Source organism: Hypanus sabinus, chromosome 6, assembly GCF_030144855.1.
Source record: "Hypanus sabinus isolate sHypSab1 chromosome 6, sHypSab1.hap1, whole genome shotgun sequence".
Lineage (NCBI taxonomy): Eukaryota > Metazoa > Chordata > Chondrichthyes > Myliobatiformes > Dasyatidae > Hypanus > Hypanus sabinus.
The window spans coordinates 159,695,871-159,717,313 of NC_082711.1; the positions used below are offsets into that span (position 1 = coordinate 159,695,871).

The window sequence follows — 21,443 nt, forward strand, 5'->3', positions numbered from 1 at the left end:
TCAATTCTCAGGTAAAAATTAATGCAGAACTGACAATGACTGGAAACACTTGTAATTTACAATATAAGTAGCCTTTTTTCACATAAATTAATGTAAATAGCTGGCATTTTTGATAGTAAAACCCATTTATACAATTTCTGTTTATTAAATCAACAATTGTTCACCATCTCAACAGAAAACCATTTTATTTTGTAACGTAATTTAAAAGTTATTTTAATCACTGAATATTTAGAATATGAAAACTGTAATGCCTTATTTAAGTTTATACCTTATTTAAGTAAATACATGATCTAGTCACATCAATTTATCAGCAATTGAATAAAGATAAATGCTATTACTTTGTAAATCGATTAAGGCCTTTGCTTTGCATTTTTTATAAATCATGCCGGATATGACATCCTGCACACAATTCCAGGAAGCTGAGTTCAATCCTGTGCTATCTGTGTGGAATTTGCAATTATCAGCCAAGGTGTGCATTTCCTCCAGTTTCTTCCCATATCCACAAAGGTGTGTTGGGAGGCAGATTAATTGACTGCTGTTAATTGCCCCTAGTGAGTGGTAGAACTCGAGGAAAGAGTTGTGGAGTATGGGTGATGAATCTAATATTAGTTGGGGAGATGGTATTGCTCTGCAAACTAGGAGACACTCGATGGGCCAGAAGGACTCCTTCTCTATTCTATAGAATTACAATAATATGAGTCAGAGCATGGGATTCTGGGCTTTCCAGGGAAATCCTCACTGCTGATCATCAGAAACTTCTCCAAATATTCACTGAGTGCTGCTAAATCCAGCAGGCCCCGGTGACATCTATTTACCACACGCTCAGAGACTGATATTGAAACAGGTCATTGCAATGTCAAAAGATTGCAACGTTCACGTACCCTAGTTTTGAAGGGCGAGTGGCCAACGAAGGAAACTGATCACAAGGAAAAGCTGCTGGCAGAGGTTTTATAAGGACACAAGGCAGCACAAGGAAAATCTATTTATCCAAATCAGAGGTTAGCAACCTAGACTTCATTTGTGGAGATAGATTCATTTGTGGAGTTTGAACGAGAAAAATAAAAGCACAGGAATGGGGAAAGGGCACAGGGCTGAGTTTGATTGCACTGTTCTCACAGGGGGCTGTCTTGCCCCATAGGACCAATGGTCTTTAGATTTCCATGCGGGGAGTGGGAAGGGAATGGAGGGGAGGGTGGTGGAGAATGACAGTGCTGACATTGGTTCCGTCGGACAAAAGCCTCAACTTCCAGTATCATTTAGTGCCCTTACTAGAATGATGAGGAGTTGTCTAAATTCTACTCATGAAAATGACACCATTAGAGAGAATGGCCTAGCTGACAAGAGGTTGACGACCCACACGTCTGGACTGAAAATCTTCAAATGGAAAGTGTGAAGTCAGAAAAAGATAAATCAGCATAGCTGCTTAAACTGCCACAAGCAAAATAAGCAGCATACATTTCCCAGACGGAATAATTTGAATGTACACAGATCCTGAACACCAACCTAGAAATTATACTCCTATATGTGAAGGTGCTACACTGGTCTGTCAAACCGACTGAGATGTAACGAACACCAACCTAGAAATTATACTCCTATACGAGAAGGTGCTACACTGGTCTGTCAAACCGACTGAGATGTAACGAACACCAACCTAGAAATTATACTCCTATACGAGAAGGTGCTACACTGGTCTGTCAAACCTACTGAGATGTAACGAACACCAACCTAGAAATTATAGTCCTATATGTGAAGGTGCTACACTGGTCTGTCAAACCGACTGAGATGTAATGAACACCAACCTAGAAATTATACTCCTATATGTGAAGGTGCTACACTGGTCTGTCAAACCGACTGAGATGTAACGAACACCAACCTAGAAATTATACTCCTATATGAGAAGGCGCTACACTGGTCTGTCAAACTGAATGAGATGTAATGAGAGTCATACGATATAAAACGGGTCTTTGACTCAGAGTCCACGTTGACCATCAAGTACTCCATTATACGTTTCCCATTTTGTTCTCTCTACATTCCCATCTACCATTCATCCACATCCTCTGAATAATGTACAAAGAGCCAAATATGCTCCTAGCCCACGTCTTTGAGATGTGGAAGGAAACCCACACAGAGGAAGAATGTGTAAACGTGACAGAGCTTACAATGAAGGTCAGGATGAGACTTGGATCGCTGTAGCTGAAAGTCGACAGCCCCACTGTGTTGTCCTTGTGGAACAGAGAGGTGAGTGAATGGGATCGTTCCGAGAGCTGACATCAACTCAATGGATTGAATGACCTACACTTATGTCATTAAAAAATATTTTAAAAATCTAATTAGCTTAGAGCGCTTACAATGAATGAAGAATTGATAGTATTTAATGTTTTTAAATTTTAAGTTTTCATTCCAGAGTTTGTGTATTTTCCAGGTTGGATTGCCCCAAAGTCCGTCAGTGCAGTTTGCTGTCTGCAGATTAAAGAGAAAGGGGAGAGTGGACTTTCTGAAAAATAGTTTGAGAACTGATCGACACAACAGATTCTGTAGACACTGGAAATCCTGAGCAACACACACAACATTCTAGAGGAACTCAGCAAGTCAGGCAGCATCTAAGGAGGGAAATAAACAGCTGATATGTCAGGCCACCTGATGAAGGGTCTCCATACGAAACAACGATTTTTTGTTCCTCTCTATAAATGCTGCATGACTTGAAAACTGACCGTGCTTTTAATTTAGTTAGTATTACAACTTAAAGACCAGTTATAAAACTGAAAGAAAGCTGCAAATATTCAGTTGTTTTCACATATAAATTTTATAAAGTTGCTCACAAGAGTTTAGAAATTAGCTGCGGTTTCTTCCTCTGTTAATGTTTGCAGAGTCCGGCCATCCTTTCACTGACTTCCCAGAGTTTCCTGGCCACTGCGTCATCACGTGCATGAGGAAAGACCTTATGAACCTTACAATCAGCAAAACACCTGCCACTGAATTTCTCAATCCCTTCTTGCACAGCGCAGTAAATGGTCGTCTGAGCCCCATCCATTGGAGTTCGAAAGAAAAGGAAAGCAACAGGGACGAACACTAATTTAATCAAGAGTCTGACGTCACGAAATGCATCAGTGAACACAAAACCTGTGAAAGGGAAAGAGAAAGAATGCATTAAATCCAGATTTTGTGATGAAATGTTCTTAACTTAGAATCAATGTATGTGCAATTAAGAATGATTGCTAATTATTCATCAATTTACAAATTGCCATGTAGTAAAGGAATGGGGGGGGCTATGTAATCCCTCCACAGACAGACATTATGACAAACCAATTTGAAAAATACATTTTATATGAACTCCTGAATGAAAACTTCCCCATATGTAATATATTACCCTGTCCCACCTTTGTTAGGCTCGTCAGACTAACGTGATGCTTCCATCCAAAAATTTGAGGGCTAATCTATCACATTTTCACATATCCACTTTCTCCCCCATTTAGCTTATACTTCAAACATTTTGTTAGCTTCATCTCAGAGTTGCCTGTTTTATGAACGAGTGCTCCAAATTTTTAATATTCCATGTCCACAGAAATCTTTCCCATCTTCATTCCTGATAGGGTTGGCTCTAAGCTACAGGCTAAAAGATATATGAGCAGAATCAGGCCATTTACTACCTCATTCAATTGTGGCTGTTTTATTTCCTTCAACCTCATTCTTCCACTTTTCCCTAAAACCTTTAACCCCCTTATCAATCATGAAATTCCTTGAGTCTTAAATGCACTCAATGAATGCTGTAGATTCACTGTCCTCTGACTGAAAAAATCCTCATCTCAGTTCTAAAGGGACACCTCCTTATTCTGATGCTGTGCCCTTAGATCCTAGACTACTAATGGAAACATACTCTCCATTTCTACTCTATACAGGTCTTTCAGTATTCGATAGGTTCCAGTGAGATTCCTACTCATTCTCCTGAACTCCATTGATTACGGGCCCAAAGACATCAAACTTCCCTCATACATTAAACCTTTCATTCCTGGGATTATTCTCATAAATCTCATCCAGACCCTCTAGTTTGATTTGCGCCTTGGAAGGTTTCCATGGTGCAGGCCTGGGCAGGGTTGTATGGGAGACCAACAGTTGCCCAAGCTGCAAGCCTTCCCCTCTCCATGACACCGATGTTGTCCAAGGGAAGGGCACTAGGAACCAAGCAGCTTGGCACCGGTGTCGTCGCAGAGCATTGTGTTGTTACGTGCCTTGCTCAAGGATACAATGCGTCGCTTCAGCTGAAGCTCGAACCAGTGACCTTCTGATCACTAGCCTGATGCCTTATCCATTAGACCAGGCACCAACTCCAAAGGATAAGCACATCACTTTTAAATACATGGCCAAAAGTTTCTCATATTTCAGATCTATTTAGGCTCTTGAACTAAAGTGGATAACTTCACTTGCCCCTTTGAAATGATTGTTGAAATGTTCCCACAACTTATGAATTCACTTTCAGGATTCCATCTCGTGTTCTTAATATTTGTTACTTATTTATTGTTTTTAATACTTTCTTTTCATATTTGCACAGTTGTCTTTTGCACACTGATTGAATGCCCAAGTTGCTGTGGTCTTTCAAAGATTATATTATGGATTTATAAAGTATATCTGCAAGAAGATGATTCTCAGGGTTGCATATATGTACTTTGATAATAAATTTTACTTCAAACTTTTTAAAACTTTACAGACCATGTGATCTCTTCAACCTACGGATCTGGTTAAAATTTCAGGAACACAGCTCCAGGTCCCAATCCTTTCCTTTCCCCTTTCATTGAGCTGATGCTTGCTATTGAATTAACCACAGGGGTTCATACGATTTGCTTGTGGTGATGGGGCAGGTGAGCAATGAAAAGAGTCTCAAGGGTCTCAAACTCACAAGAGTCTCAAAGAAGGGGAGGTCTAGTTGAATCATTCTGGATTTGGAGAGATGGGCAGGGTGCTTGTAGTCCTCTTCTTGGTCAATGGTCCTACAAGGGACCAAGCGGAGAAGAAATTTCTTTTTAGAAGATTACAAGCTTTTGGGAGTTTTTGTTCTGCATCATGGTGGATGTTGAGGAGATGCAGTGGATTTCTGCAGACAAAAGGTAACGGTCAAGAGGTAGAAGTGTGGACAAAGCACCATGATTGGTCATTGTGTTACTGAACAGTAACATCTGCTCACAGGATCTTATGGCAAGGTTCAGCCTCCATTGCTCATATTCTGCCCTTGTAGGAGATGAATCACATACATCAACAACTTGTACAGACCATTTAATAGTTACACCGTATCTCTTGGCCCAACTGGTCCAGGCCAACCCAGATACTCCATCTAAGCTCACCCCATTTGTCAGTGTTTGGCCCATAACCTGTAACTGCCCAACTGTCTTCTAAAAGGACAGTGAAATCTAACCTGGATCTATGCACCAACCACAGAAGGCACAGATTAACAAGAGGATTAATGATTTCAGCCACTTGCCCCCACCCTACATTCCTAGATCATAGTGAAGATTGACACATAACATCAGCATAAAACTATAAGACATGGGAGGATTAGGCCATTCAGCCCATCTAGTTTGCTCTGCCATTCCATTATGGCTGATGCATTTTCTGACTCAACCCCATTCCCCTGCCTTATCCCCATAACTTTTCACACCTTTACTAATCAAGTTCCCTTCAACCATGGCTTTAAATATACACAATAATTTGGCCTCCACAGCCACCTGTGGTAATGAATTCCACAGATTCTCCACCCTCTGGCTAAAGAAATTCCTCATCATCTTGGTACCTGGATGCACAGCGTAGCTTGTGACATTTGTTCCCTCCAGACGATTGGCAAGTTCCCTGGCAAAGAGTATGTTGCAGAGCTTGCTGAGGCTGTAATTCTGGAATTGTCTGAAAAAGCCTCCACCAGCAATGTTCAAGTTACTGAAATCTATTCTGCTTATGCAGTAAGTCAAAGAGGAGAGGACAACAATGCGGCTCGGGGCGCACTGTTTCAGCCGCTCCAGCAGCAGGTTAGTGAGAAGGAAGTGGCCCAAATGGTTTACTCCCCAAGCCATGGTGAATCCATCAACTGTCTGGCCACCGGATCCAGTGCCTGCAAGTGAAAACATTACCATTAATTCCCAATTAGCTTTTGTGGGGTAGCCGGATGTTTAGGTGGTACCCTGGTCCACTGTGTACTGATAGGAATGGTGGAACATTTAGATGGAACTTCGGTCTACTCTGTACTGACTGGTGACCAGCAGTACCCCGGAAACCACCAAGTTGCAGAGCACAGGTCTGCACGGTCCCAAACAAAACCACATTGTTAAGCGTCGGACTAACCCCAGCTGGCCCATTACACCCTGCTGGAAATCTGAAATATAGGCTAGGTAGTATTGCGGTTTTGATACTGCAATCCCAAAATTTACTGAATACTTTGGATTTTCAAATAGCATTTTGTTATACAACGACATAACTTGTGTATTTTGGTGGTATGGTTAGTGATCATCAACTTCTTGGACAAACCTGAGAAACCCCAACACTATATTGGTCTGTATTTCTCTTTATCTCACACAACTTACTTTAGTTTATTTTGTCATGTAAATTATGCATAATTTATGTTAATTCATGTTTTATGTTAATTTATGTAAAATGCTAACTTTCACACCATTTATTCCCTATGGATGTACCTGCTTGAATTTTCAGTGTCTGATTCATTTCATGGCTATTCATGTTTTAATTACATAATCTCTGTTCCAGTGTTGCGAATATGTTGACCTTTGCAAATATGCCAGGCCCGTGGGCTAGAAGTTGCCAACTTCATCTATTTCTTCAGCAGCATAGGTGTGGATAATGGGGAGGGAGAAAGGGTTTTCCCACCCCGGTCTTAGCTTTTGAGCAACCGATGCATGCCCTTTCTTTAGTGGAAGACCTGTAAGCTGCTTTCAATCATCTGCATTTCCTGTGGGTAACTATGCTCTGTTGTCTTCAGAGGTGACGAATGTAAACATGAGTTTTCATGTGCTGTAACCTCCAACGGGGACAAACATCAGACCTGAACTTCCGATCCTGTTCAGTTTCATAGGATGACAGAGTGATATACCTTAAAGGCACGCTCTTCCGCCTAACAGGACCTCTTCAATTATCAGGCACTCACTTCACACTAATGCAATTTCAATAGGCCCACCAGGCCCTAACACGTGAGGTAATTTAGTGGCCAATTAGTTTATCAAGTTTGGGAAGTGGCAGGAAATGCCACAAAGTCAGTTCTGGAAATCAGGATTGAACTGAAGCTGCCGGAAGAGTGAGTCAGCAGCTCCACTGTGTCACCTGATGAATGAGCTGAACGTCTTTACAGAAATCATGAATCACACTAAATCTCAGGAGGCTAAATAGAGGCAAAAATGTGAAGCATTTTACACAATGACCCCATCTCTTAACTGCTCTGGGACAAAAACACTGACGGTTTTGAGATTTACTAATATGGTTTTTAACTTACTTACTGCCCGTTACACTGCTGGCATTTAGGACAGCAATGAAGGCACTTCATCTCCGCTTGTCTGTATCGTCACACACTGATGTAAAAGGATTCTTCATTGCTGTTTCTGTAACAATTATGTTTTACCAGTCAGGGTTGTAAGCCCTGAGCTGAACCCCCGAAAGTGGGGCACTAGTAGACCACTTCTAGTCTGGCCTCTACCCTTTGACCTGTTTGGCATGGGTGACCCTACCAAGAGCCAAAGAACAAGGCCCTGAACCTAGCCAACATAGCTCCAGAGCAATGAGATATGCAAGCCTTCAGACCCTACAACAACGTTGTGGTCCTCTTGGAGGCTTGGTTTTAAGTATTGATCAATCTCTCAGAACACAGGGAATAACCACCTTGCATAGAAGGCCATAAAAGGCCCAGATCAAGTGAAAAGCCAGACACTTTTTCCTAGGGCAGGAATGGCTATCAGAAGGGGGCTTAATTTTAAGATAACACACAAAACATTGGAGGTCAGACAGCATCTATGGAGAGGAATAAAAAGTTGACATTTCAGACCGAGACCTTTCATCAGGACTAGAAAGGAAGGGGGAAGATGCCAGAATAAAAAAGATGGGGGGGGGGGAAGGGGAAGGAGGACAGGCTAGACGGTGACAGGTAGAGTCAGGTGGGCTGGGGAAGGGATATGAAGTAAGAAGCTGGGATGTGATTGGTGGAAAAGGCAAAAGGGCCAGAGAAGAAGGAATCTGATAGGAGATGAGATTCAACCAATGGGATAAAGGGGAGGAGAAGGGAGCACTCGGGGGAGTTGATAGGCAGGTGAGGAGAAGAGGTAAGAGGCCAGAGTGAGGAATAGAAGAAGGAAGGGGGAGGGTGGCAGGAAAATACCTGAAGGCAAATTTGAAGTTCATGCCATCAGGTTGGAGGCTACCTAGACGGAATATGGATGGCCCATTTGAGGCAGATGAGGAGGTAATGGACTGACATGTTGGAACGGGAATGGGGATAGGAATTAAAATGGCTGGCCGCTGGGAAATTCCACTTTTGGTGATTGGAACAGTGGTGCTTTACAAAGCGCTCCCCTCCTCCTCCAATTATGTCGGGTCTCACCAATGTAGGGGCTGCAGTGGGAGCCCCGGATGCAGTAGATGACCCCAACAGGCTCACAAGTGAAGTGTTGCCTCACTTGGAAGGACTGTTTAGGCCCCCGAGGGAGGAGATGAACGGGCAGTGGTAGCACTTCCATCACTTGCAGGGGTAGGTACTAGGTGGGAGACAATTGGGAAAGGATGAATGGACTAGGGAATCACGTTTGGAACGATCCGAGAAGTAAGTGGAGAGTGGGAGGACGGTGTGCGGGAAGAGGCAAGGATGGGTTTGGCGGTAGGATCCCATTGGAGTTGGTGGAAGTGGCAGAGAATAATGTGCTGTGTACAGCAGCTAATGGGGCGGTACGTGAACAGTATCCTTGTTAAGGCGGCAGGAAGATGGGATGAGCGCAGATGTCTAGGAAGTGAAGGAGATGCAGGTGAGAGCAGCATCAATGTGGAGGAAGGGAAAAACCGTTCTTTGAAAGGGAAGGACCTCTCTGATGTTCGAGAAAGGAAAGCCTCAATCTGGGAACGGATGTGGTGCAGACAAAGGAACTAAGAAGAGGGAATAGCATTTTTACAGGAGACGGGGTGAGAAGAGGTACGGTCAAGATATCCGCGGGAATTGGAAAGTTTATAAAAGTTATCAGTACAGTTTGTATCCAGAGATGGAGACAGAGAGATTGAGAATGCGAAGAGAGGTGTCAGACATGGACCAAATGAATTTAAGGGCAGGGTGGAAACTGGCGGAAAAGTTGAGGAAATTGATGAGCTCAGCATGGGTGCATGAAGCAGCACCAATACAGTCGTTAATGTAGCACAGAAAGATTTGAGGAGCATTACCAGAGAATATTTGCAACATGGACTGTTCCACATAGCTAACAAAACGACAGATATAGCTGGGGCCCATGGTTACCCCTTGAGTCTGGAGAAAGTGGGAGGAGCTGAAGGAGAAATTGTTGAGAGTGAGGACCAGTTCCGCCTGAGGGAGGAAGTTGGTGGTGGAGAAATGGATTGTCAAGAAAGAAGCAGAGAGCTTTACGGTCTACTTGGGGGGGGGGGGGGGATAAAAGTGCGCAGTGAGTGGACATCCAGTGAAAATAGGGCAGTTGGGCCAGGGAACCGAAAGTTGTTGAGGAGATTGAGAGGATGTGAAATGTCACAGATATTGGTGTGGAGGGATTGAACCATGGGGGGATAGAATGGAGCTGAAGTGTGCAGAAGCAAGCTCACTGGGGCAGGAGCAGCCACAGACAATGGGCCTTCCTGCACAGTCAGCTTTGTGGATCTTGGGTAGGAGGTAGAAGCGAGCAGCCCGGGGTAAGGGGACTATGAAGTTTATGACAGTAGACAGATCATCTCCAGAGTTAATGAGGTTAGTGATGGTCTAGACTGGGGTCCTTTTCAAGGGGCAAGTTAAGAGGAGATGTCTGAGGGCTGCCATGTGGCCTCAGCAAGGTAAAGGACAGTCTGTCCCACTATAACAACACCCACTTTGTCTGCTAGTTTGATGGTGAGGACAAGAGTAAAGGACAGTGCATTCAGAGGGGGGTTGGGGGAAAGGTCCGAGGAGGAGACAGGAGTGTTGAAATTGAGCCAGTTGATGTTTTGTTGATGTCCTGAGATGGGAGAAGGGGTCAAAGAAGTGTACCCAAAGAGCCTGGCATCGTAGTGGGCACAGAGCTCAATGAGATGTGGGTAAGAGAGGACAAAGGTAAGGCTCTTGCTGAGGACACACAGTTTTGCCTTGGAGAGGGGAGGATTGGAGGGAATGGTGATGACACAGTTGGGAGAAGAGTGCTGGCATCAGAAGAGCGGGGAGAAACATAGAAAACTTACAGCATAATACAGGGCCTTCGGCCTGCTGTGCCGAACATGTCCTTACCTTAGAACTACCTAGGCTTACCCAAAGCCCTCCACTTTTCTGAGCTCCACATACCTATTGAGGAGTCTCTTAAAAGACCCTATCGTTTCCACCTCCACCAGCCCATTCCACAGGGTTGAGGGAAAGTAGGGTGGGAGGAGGAGAGTCTCGGAGGACCTAGGAGGTGATGGGGGACCCCGAGAGATCCGGGATTGGGGAACGCGAATACAGGGGCCCAGCAGGAGCAAGGAAGGTGTCAGTCTGGAGTGGAGGCGGCCAAGTTTGGGGTGAGAGCCGGAGCTACAGGCAACGTCAATCTTGTTCTGGAGATGCCCGGGGCCATTTGAACCGGAGGTGGAGACAGCAGGATATGCAGTTGAACTGAATCGAGTTCTGAGTGGGAGGCAGCTGTGTCGCAGTCTGGAACAGGCCACCCAAGTCGTTGTCCGAGTGGGAGGTGGCGGGGGCCTTCTAGCTTGTTCTCCTTCCTCTCCCCCATTTTTTCACTCTGGAATCTTCCCCTCTTCCCTTCTGGCCCTGATGCAGAGCCTTGGCCCAAAATTCTGACAGTTTATTCCAGTCCATGGATGCTGCTAAACTTGCTGAGAGCTCCTCCAGCAAGTCTGTGTTGCTCTGGATTTCCAGCATCTGCAAGACCTCTTATGTTTATAATTTGAAGGTGATTGGAGGAAAGTAGTAAGAGGGCAAATTAATGTTTGTTTTTAAATATGGAGAGTGGGAGGTGCATGGAAAGCCCAGCCAGAGGTAGTGGTAGAAACAGGTACATCAGGGGCATTTAAGTAACTCTTAGATGGGCAGATGGATGATAGAAAAATGGAGGGAAGGGTTAGCTTGATCTCAGAGCAGGTTAAAAGAATGGCACAACCAAAGGGGGTGCACTATGCTGCACTGTTCTATGTTGTTTATGCAAATATGTGATCATTAAAACTTGAATTACAATTACAGTTTAATAATACAATCAGAAAGTACTGAAAATACTCAAAAGGTCAGGCTGCTGCTGTGGAGCTAGAAATAGATGCCTTCTATTTTCTGCACTGTATTTTATTTCAAATTTCCTGCAAGGTTTTCCTTCAACTTGAGACACAACTACATCATTAGTAATTTAAAGTCACTATTTCTGTCCAGCCGATATTGCCTTGAGAATTTGCCTTCTTTGTACACGTAGTGGAAATTGTCCAGGTGATTTACCACAGTATGGCTGTACCTGGCTGATACAGTGGTGCCCCTGCTAGGAGTAGGTCTAATCACACTACAAGATGTTTACACAGACAGTTTCCAGCAACACAGTCCACAGGGGAATTTGTAATGGGCAAAACAAACAGAGGTGCTTGAAGTACAGTAATCTTCCTAGTTTATTTTCTGATCAATTTTCACCACAGCTACTACTTCTGAGATACTGGCAGTATGTTCTTCCTCTTAGCAAGAGGCAATGACAACGCAATCTATCAGTATTTCAAACAGTCTAACATACCTTTTTATTGGTCTTTTCCCTGAAATAGGAACCTTAGACACAAGTGGTACAGAAGATGCTGGAAATTCCATCGCCCCCCTCTGGTGCTCCTTCCTCTTCCCTTTCTTCCATGGTCTTCTGTCCTCTCCAATCAGACTCCTTCTCCAGCCCTTTATCTCAACTTCCCAGCTCTTTACTTCACCCCTTCAACCGGTTTCACCTTCCACCTGCCACCTTGAAATTCTTCCTCTCACCCCCCCCCCCACCTTATTGTGACTTCTTCTCCCTTCCTTTCCAATCCTGATGAAGGACCCCGGTTCAAAATGTCGACTGTTTATTCCCGCGTCAGGTCAGGTCAGACGCGGCCTGACCCGATGAGCTCCTCCAGCACATTGTGTATATTGCTGCCAGAATCTCACTAGCAACAGAGGTTGAAAAGGGAATGGATTTTTTTTTCTCTGAGAACATAGAAGGCCATTTGGCCGACTGTGTCAGCTCTCCCTGCAATCCCATGCCCCCACTTGTTCCCCTACTCTCTCTCACAGACCAACAACTCTATCCCCCTACACCCTAGAGGTGTGTGGCCAATCACATGCTTGTGTGAACACAAAGCACAGTACAGGCCCTTCAGTTGTGCAATTAACACCCAACTTACCAAGAGGATGTTAGAGGAAGCCAGAAAATCTGGAAGAAACTCATGCAGTTCCAGAGAAACCCTTCAAACGACACACTGTCAGCACCAGGCTCAAGGACGCCTTCTCGTGCTTTGACATAACACTCTTGACGGACTTTTATGTTAACTATGAACTGTTGACATCACAATCTACCTCACCAAAGCCTTTGCATCATTTTTGACTCCCTGCACCGCAGTTTCACTGTACCCATAACACAATATAAACACATGTGACTCTGTAGATGCTGGAAATCCAGAGCAACACACACAAAACGCTGGAGGAACTCAGCAGGTCAGACAGCATCCATGGAAGTGGACAGACCGTTGACGTTCGGGCCGAGATCCCTCCTCAGGACTGGAATGAAAGGGGAAAAAATTGTCAGAATAAAAAGGTGTAGGAGGGGAAGGAGGATATTTGGAAGGTGACAGGTAAAGCCAGGTAGGTGGGAACAATAAAGGGCTGGAGAGGAAGGAATCTGATAGGAGAGCAGAGTGGACCAGGGGAGAAAGGGAAGGGGGGGGGGCACTAGGGAGAAATAATGGGTAGGTGAGAAGAGGTGAGGGGCCGGAGTGGGGAATAGAAGAGGGGAGGGTGAGTTTCTTTTAAGTCGGAAGGAGAAGTCGATGTTCATGCCACCAGGTTGGAGGCTGCCCAGACGGAATAGAAGGAGTCGCTCGTCCACCCTGAGGGTGGCCTCATCATGGCACAGGAGGCAGCCATGGGCTGACATGTCAGAATGGGAATGAGAAGCTCTGCTCTTCTGCATTCTGTAACTGGTTTTCCTTGTAGAACTTCAAAGTACTTGCGTGTGTTTTTTTAAAAATCATCTCTGTGCAGAGCTTGCAAATCTGATTTTTTTCACCGTACTTTGGCACCTGCGGCAATAGGAAACCAAAACCCAAGGTCAGGGGTGAACCTGTTCCACTAGAGCTGAGAGTCATCAGCACTAACTGCTGCACCACTGCGCAGCAGATTATTCCGAAAAATAGCTAGGCAAGTCTTAGAAGCTGGTCAGGCAGTTTATACGTCAGCTGCTGAAAATCTGGCATTAGGCAACTAATTATGCTAAACACATCCCAGCACAATGGTTAGGGTTTGTGCAATGGGCTATAAATTCATAATTATTTATTAAATATAAATAAGCCAGTTAGTTCGGATAGAATATGGATGCTCAGTGATTTTAGTTCATTAACATGAACATGGGCAAGTGTTGGCGTTCGAGATTGGTTACAATATACTTTCCTGCATTATTGATGAGCAAGTTTAACTGGGGCTCTGATCGTAGAAAGGTCTCTGCAAAAGCCCTCACCGATTTAAGACTCGCAAGATCAAGGTACATATAGATCACCTGGTTGTTGCCGCTCTTCTGTAAACGACAAATACACAGTGTTAAACTATCTTGGATATCATGACATTACACAGGGGATAAAAAAATACTTTTTCAACACCCCCCCCCCGCCCCAACACACAGCCACAAGAAGCCATCTCTCCACAAATGGTTCCCTTTCTCATCTCCTTTACCCATCAGAGTTCAGCATTGCTCCTTGCCTTTCTTCTTGTAAAGTTTAAATGGCGGAGGGCAGACCAACAGAAGATGCATTACCGCCACTAAGTTGGAGTGTGGAGCAAAGAGACACAAAGTACATCCCCTCTCCCCCAAGAAACTCAAATATCAAAAAGTCTAATGCTTTTCAGAAAGTTAAACACTTAGCGATATATGTTACAATGACAGTGATAGTCTAACAAACTTTCTATGTTGGACTGTGTCTGTCCCAACAATCTCAATTTAGCAATGTTTCTGTTCACCTCATTGGAACTGCATTCAAATATGCCACACTGCTTCTCGGCAAGAGCACTCCCTATAGGTGCCGTATCATGCATATTAATTCTGAACACTTACACTCATTGGCCACTTTATTAGCTATACCTGCTTGTTAATGCAAATACCTAATCAAGTGGCAGCAACTCAATGCATAAAAGCAGGTGGACCTGGTCAAGAGGTTCAGTTATTGTTCAGACCCAAACATCACAATGGGGAACAAACGTGACTGACTGTGGAGTGACTGTTCAAGCCAGACAGCGCTTGAGCATCTCAGAAACTGCTGATCTCCTGGAATTTTCACACACAGTTTAGAGTTTACAGAGAACGGTGCAAAAAAAACAAAAAAAAAGCCAGTGAGTGGCAGTCCACTCAATTCCATTTTGCTGATTAAAGTGTCCATTGATCACTGATTAAAGTGTCGAGGAAGATTGAGACCAACGCGGAAGGTGAGCGGGAGTTCAGCATGGACTGCCTTCCTTTTGATCACTGCTGAGGAGTCTGATCGCTGTGTTGTTTGCTGTGCCAGGCGGGTAGGCCTCGTGTGGTGCCTCTCTCTTTTGATGAATGCCGGTGATATTGTAGGATGGTACCATGGTTCTGCGTTTATGGATTGGACTGCTTACGGACTGCAGACTTTTTTCAGACTTGTAGCTTTTATATTGTGTTTTTTTTTAAAAATCGCCAGTTCCTATTCTGTGTTGTCGTGTGAGGGGAGGGGAGTTTGGGAGTTGATGTTCTGTTATTTTTAGTGCAGGGAGGGGTGATTTCTTGGGGGGGGGGTCAGTGCTTCCGTTTTGATTTGTGCAGGGGAGGGGAGTTTTGGGGGTTGACGATCAGGATACCATTCTTTTTTGTGTGCGTGTAGGGGATGGGTGGGTTTGATGTTTCTCCCTGAACGACACTCATGTTCTTTCCTTGTTCCATGGCTATCTGGAAAAAGACGAATTTCAGAGTTGTATACGGAAATATGCTTTGAGAATAAATGAACTTTTAAACCAAAAGAGTCGTGTAAATTATGGCTCACACCAGCCTGAGAATGCTGGTAATACAAGGCTTTATCAGGGCCAGAGAGAATTCCAAACTGTGATCTCCCCCAAACATTGCTTTCTGAGAGCTGACTTGGACATTTCTTAAGTAGTGGCTTCATTTGACTATTTGGAAGCACAGCGTCTGAACTCAGCTTCCACCACAGCACAGAGTTGTCATCCAAAGAAGATGGCAAACCCAGACCTAATCCGGTGAACCAGGGTAAACTATTCCCACTGCATTAATGTAACAGAGGACAAAGGAGTTTCCTCTGGTGTCCTGACCAATATTTAGGCATCATTTATGACAAAAAAAATGTTGATTATTTGGCCATTGTCATATTACAATCATGTGATCTTGTTATGCACACATTCAAAAGAGTATTTTGTAATGACAACACTGACTGCAACAGAAATTTGTATCATTGGCCCCAGTGCGTCTCAAGAGATCTCGAGGTTGCAAAAAGAATTAGTTTTGTTTACCTTGTAGAATGTAATACAGAAACTTACCACCCAGAAGAAATTAAACCTCTTTCAGTTCAAACGTCCAATTCAATCAAATATTTTCTTTTAATTCATGGAAACAGCTTCCATTTCGAAAGCCACACTTACATTGTTTAAAAATCATGGTTCAAATACCGCACTAAAATACTGTATCACAGAATAGACCAAAGCGAATCCCGCCTTCATATAGCGCCTTTCACGTCCCTATCAGGAGACTCGATAACGCAGATAAAAGTGCGTTTGAGACGTAGTCACTGCGCATTGGAAACTCAATTCAAAATTCTTGTAAATTTTTTAAAAAATTGTGCACTAATGCCAGCTGTAAAAGAATACATTTATATGGCGCCTTTAATATAATCTCAATGGCGCCAGCTGAAGTTCTTGCAATATGAGCAATCTATTGACCAAAATAAAAGTCTGAAATCTTTTTCACTTTACAATTCCTCCTTACTTAAATTCTTTTGGGTCTCCAATTTAAGTTCTCTCAACTCAAAGCTTCTGCGAAAGAAACCAGGACTTCTAAACAGGCGTTGCTATTGCTCGGGACAGTTTGCACCGGGAGTTGGATCGTTACCTTCCTGATGTCGAAGACCGCCGGCTCCGCTCGCTCTTTGCTCCTGCAAGCCAGTATTACCCGGGCACCTCGGCGAGCAAGATCGAGCGCCGTGGCCTTCCCCAAGCCCGTGTTTGCACCTGATACACACAGACAGAAGTTCAATCAATACAAGAGTTTAACCGCACCGGAAAAGTCGAGGTGAAAAAAAAACAAACAATGCTTCCAGTGAAAGAAACACGAAGCCTTTTGCCTGGCCACGATGTTTAATCTTGGAACATGTACAAATAAAAGAGTTTACACAGATAGATAGGATAGCCTGGCAGATAGTCGGCTCTGTTCACAAGAAAGCGATGTGTACCTGTGACTATCGCCGTCTTTCCTTTCAGCGAGGTGTCACTCCGACATGGAACCCCCTTCAGGAAATTGTAGTAGATTAAAATATACAAGGCTATGGCTATCGCTGAAGCTACGATCCATGAAACCATGGCTGCTCCTGTAATCTAATTTTTCTTTAAAAGTTGCACGCTTGTTTACTGAGCCGCACTTGAAATTTGCTACAGAAGAGACAGTAATCCAATTTAACAAAAGGAACCAAAGCTTTCCTGTTAAACATCTGACGCCTCCTCTGCAAATTGCTCTCCGCTCAGTGGCGAGGAAAAACAAACAGCCGCCCCCTTCCGGTTATGTGTAAATATAAAATACTTCATTGACATCTTTCGTTCCAATGGTAAATGAATGCCAATTTATTATGGAAATAGTTTATTTTACACATTCTTTTGCTATGATACAACAAACAATATTACAGTTTCCTTTCAATCTGTAGAACATTTCTCCCTTGTGTATTTCTTTTTCACTCGCACTCTGGTCCCTTTAATCTAATTTAGTTTATTCTTTGCAATATATTTAGAGCATTCAAAATCAAGATACCAATTTTAATCACCCAGATGGATGGATTTGGATTGGGTGAAATTGCAGTTTACCATATTTTAGCACATGGCAAGGGCTTTTGTTGTCTTTTCCAATTCCTCACAAGCAGTTGGCAAAAGTCTGCAGATGCTGGAATCTTTAGCAGCAAACAAACTGTCTGAAGACCTCAGCGGATCGGGAACCTGTGGAGGGAAATCGTGTTAATACTTTGGGGTCTGAGGCTTCATCTTGACTCCCACACGAAGTACAGGACAGTATAGGCCCTTTGGTGTCATGATGTTGAGACACAGAACCGAATAGGTCCTTCCAGTCCTTTGAACGACGCTTCTCAGCAACTCCAAACCATGGTACAATTTACAATGGCCTACCAACTGGTATGTCTATGGACTGTGGGAGGAAACCCACACGGTCACAGGGAGAACATGCAAATTCCGCACAGACAGTGCCGTGAATTGAACCGTGTCGCCTGTACTGTAAAGCCACCGTGCCACCCTAAAATATATAAACTTAATAAACGAACTGTCCCTTCCTATATAGTCCATAAACCTCCATTTTCCCTGCACCATCTGTTAAATGTCCTTATGGGCATCACCCTATAACACCATCCCAACAGTGTTGAGTGAACACTAAATTTAGTATACTAAAAACCATAGCCACACATCTGCAATTCATCCTTGCACCCCGCAGAGGAGAAGCTGCAAAGACACACACACAAATGCTGGAGGAACTAACCAAGTTGGGCAGCATCTCTGGAGCAAAATAAACAGGTGAGGTTTTGGGCCATGACCTCTCATCAGCACTGCCACTGGGAATGTTGGCCTGGTATAGCAGGCCAGCATCTGGTTAGCTTATCTTGTCAAACTGGAAATAGCCAGTCTTGGTATATTTGCCCAGTAGTTTGAGATGGCTGATTTTTAAAATTGGTACAATATAGAAATTATCCGTGGTCTGGCACCCTGTTCTGCCTTGGACCTTATGATCCTAACCAATGGGTCCACTGTGGAACTAATCAATGATGTAGGAAGAATGAGTGAGGAGGTTCTGAACAGTGAGTATAGAGAGCTTGGTAGGAAGTTAAAAAGCAGGACCTCAAGGGTGATAATCTCAGGAGGGGCAGGGTTTCAGAATTCAGGATCATTAGGACCTCTTCTGGGGCAGGTGGGACCTGTACAAGAGAGACGGGTTACACCTGAACTACAAGGGGACTAATATCCTTGCAGGGAGGTTTGTTAGTACTATTGGGGGGAGGGATTTAAACTAGATTTGCAGGGGGATGGGAATCAAAGTGCCAAAGTAGATAGTGGAGCGGGGGGGTGAAAATATAATGATGTTAAAGTTTCATGCAAAGTCACAAATAGAAGGGTTGTGTGTGGTGGTGATAATCTTCTGAGGTGTGTCTATTTCAATGCGAGGAGTATTGTGGGAATGTTGACCAGCTGCGAGCGTGGATTGACACATGGAATTATGACATTGTAGCCATTAGTGAAACTTGGCTACAGGAGGGGCAGGACTGGCAGCTTAATGTTCCAGGGTTCCGATGTTTCAGACATGATAGCAGCAGAGGGATGAAGGGTGGGGGGTGGTGGCATTCCTAGTCAGGGAAAATGTTACAGCAGTGCTCAGGCAGGACAGATTAGAGGGCTTGTCTACCGACGCCATATGGGTGGAGTGAGACACAAGAAGGTATGACCACATTAATGGGGTTGTATTATAGACCATCCAATAGTCAGCGAGAATTGGAGGAGCAAATCTGCAGAGAGATAGCAGACAACTGCAGGAAACGTAAAGTTGTGATAGTAGGGGATTTTAATTTTCCACATATTGAAGGGATAAAATTGGTCCTCTTGAAGATCAGAGTGGTCGGCTATGTATGGAACCAAAAGAAATGGGGGGGGGGATCTTAAATGGGTTAGATCTTAAAGGGGATTTTTGCTTCTGTATTTACTAAGGAAACTGGCATGGAGTCAATGGAAATAAGGCAAACAGGTAGTGAGGTCATGGAATCTATACAGAATGAAAAGGAGGAGGTGCTTGCTATCTTGGGGCAAATCAGAGTAGATATATCCCCAGGACCTGACAGGGTATTCTCTCGGACTTTGAAGGAGACTAGTGTTGAAGCTGCAGGGGCCCTGGCAGATATATTTAAAATGTCAGTATCTACGGGTGAGGTGCCAGAGGATCGGAGGATAGCTCATGTTGTTCTGTTGTTTAAAAAAGGCTCTGAAAGTAATCTGGGAAATTATAGGCCACTAAGTTTGACGTCAGTAATAGGTAAATTATTGAAAGGAGTACTAAGAGACAGGATCTATAAGTATTTATATAGACAGGGAGTTATTAGAGAGAGTCAACACGGCTTTGTGCGTGGTAGGTCAAGTTTAACAAATTAGTGTTTTTCGAGGAGGTTACCAAGAAAATGGATGAAGGGATGGCAGTGGATGTTGTCTATGTGGACTTCAGTAAGGCCTTTGACAAGGTCCCACATGGGAGGTTATTTAGGAAGATTCAGTCGCTAGGTATACATGGTGAAGTAGTAAATTGGATTAGACATTGGCTCAATGGGAGAAGTCAGAGAGTGGTGGTGGAGGATTGCTTCTCTGAGTGGAAGCCTGTGACTAGTGGTGTGCCACCGGGATCAGTGCTGGGTCCACGGTATTTGTCATCTATATCAATGATCTGGATGATAATGTGGTAAATTGGATCAGCAAATGTGCTGGTGATACAAAGATTGGAGATGTATTGGACAGTGAGGAAGGTTTTCAAAGCTTGCAGAGGGATTTGGACCAGCTGTAAAAATGGGCTGGAAAAAATGGCAGATGGAGTTTAATGCAGACAATTGTGAGGTATTGCACTTTGGAAGGAAAAACCAAGGTAAATGGTAGGGCACTGAAGAGTGCAGTAGAGCAGAGGTATCTGGGAATACAGATACAAAATACCCTAAAAATGGCGTCACAGTTAGACAGGGTCGTAAAGAGAGTTTTTGGTACATTGGCCTTTATAAATCAAAGTATTGAGTATAAGAGTTGGAATGTAATGGTGAGGTTGTATAAGGTATTGTTGGAGTATTGTGTGCAGTTTTGGTCACCTAATTACAGGAAGGATATTAATAAAGTTGAAAGAGTGCAGAGCAGGTTTACAAGGATGTTGCCGGGACTTGAGAAACTGAGTTACAGAGAAAGGTTGAATAGGTGAGGACTTTATTCCCTGAAGCGTAGAAGAATGAGGGGAGATTTGATAGAGATATATAAAATTATGATGGGTATAGAGTGAATGCAAGGAGGCTTTTTCCACTGAGGCTAGGGGAGATAAAAAAGAGGACATGGGTTAAGGGTGAAGGGGGAAAAGTTTAAGGGAACATGGGGGAGGGGTTCTTCACACAGAGAGTGGAATAAGCTGCCAGATGAAGTGGTAAATGCAGGCTCACTTTTAACATTTAAGAAAAACTTGGGACAGGTACATGGATGAGAGGTGTATGGAGGAATATGGCCCAGGTGCAGGTCAGTAGGACTAGGCAGAAAAATGGTACGGCACAGCCAAGTAGGGCCAAAAGGCCTGTTTCTGTGCTGTAATGTTCTATGGTTCTAATCCTGGTACAGGCTGGATCAAGCAAGGTTGAGTTATCAATCCAGCTTTTCGCAGTCTTTCTTAAAAGATTGAAAAGGGCAGCACATTAGTATGCTGTTTAGATTAACACCATTATAGTGCCAGTAACCCAGGTGAATTCTGCAACTGCAAGTCAGGAGTTTATAATTTCTTACCATGACCGCCGGGGTCTCCTCTGGATACTCCAGTTTTCTCCTGCATTTCAAAGATGTATGGATTAGTAGGTTAATTGGTCACGTAGGTGTAATTGGGAGGATGAGCTGGTTGAGCCAGAAGCTAAAATTATCACATCTTGGCAGTCCTCGTCCTTATCTGTGTCAGGCTTAGAAGAATTAGAGTGAAGATAATCATCAAGACAGATGGAAAATGTTTGACGGTCACTCCTTCTCAAGAGCGCCCATTGTCAGTCATTAAATTACAATCCACAAATTATGTTTGTGTACG

General features: G+C 43.8%; 1 protein-coding gene across 1 annotated transcript; it reads right to left on the reverse strand.

Annotated features, from left to right (window-relative positions):
• Positions 1 to 168: 168 nt before the first annotated feature.
• On the reverse strand, positions 169 to 17,109 carry LOC132396011 (dehydrogenase/reductase SDR family member 13-like). Its single transcript, XM_059973298.1, has 5 exons — positions 16,831 to 17,109; positions 16,491 to 16,609; positions 13,807 to 13,931; positions 5,780 to 6,090; positions 169 to 3,120 (listed from the first exon to the last, which is right to left on the reverse strand). Exons 1-5 carry the CDS (start codon positions 16,955 to 16,957, stop codon positions 2,855 to 2,857), a joined length of 948 nt encoding a protein of 315 aa, XP_059829281.1. The 5' UTR covers positions 16,958 to 17,109; the 3' UTR covers positions 169 to 2,854.
• Positions 17,110 to 21,443: the final 4,334 nt, after the last annotated feature.

What these genes read in the sequence shown, in the direction of transcription:
- LOC132396011 (XM_059973298.1), bottom strand. Translation starts at nt 16,957, where the DNA reads ATGGTTTCATGGATCGTAGCTTCAGCGATAGCCATAGCCTTGTATATT. An exon ending in CGGTCTTCGACATCAGGAAG is followed by an intron (nt 13,932 to 16,490) that starts GTAACGATCCAA and finishes TGTCGTTTACAG; the next exon opens with AAGAGCGGCAACAACCAGGT. An exon ending in TTGCTCATCAATAATGCAGG is followed by an intron (nt 6,091 to 13,806) that starts AAAGTATATTGT and finishes TTCACTTGCAGG; the next exon opens with CACTGGATCCGGTGGCCAGA.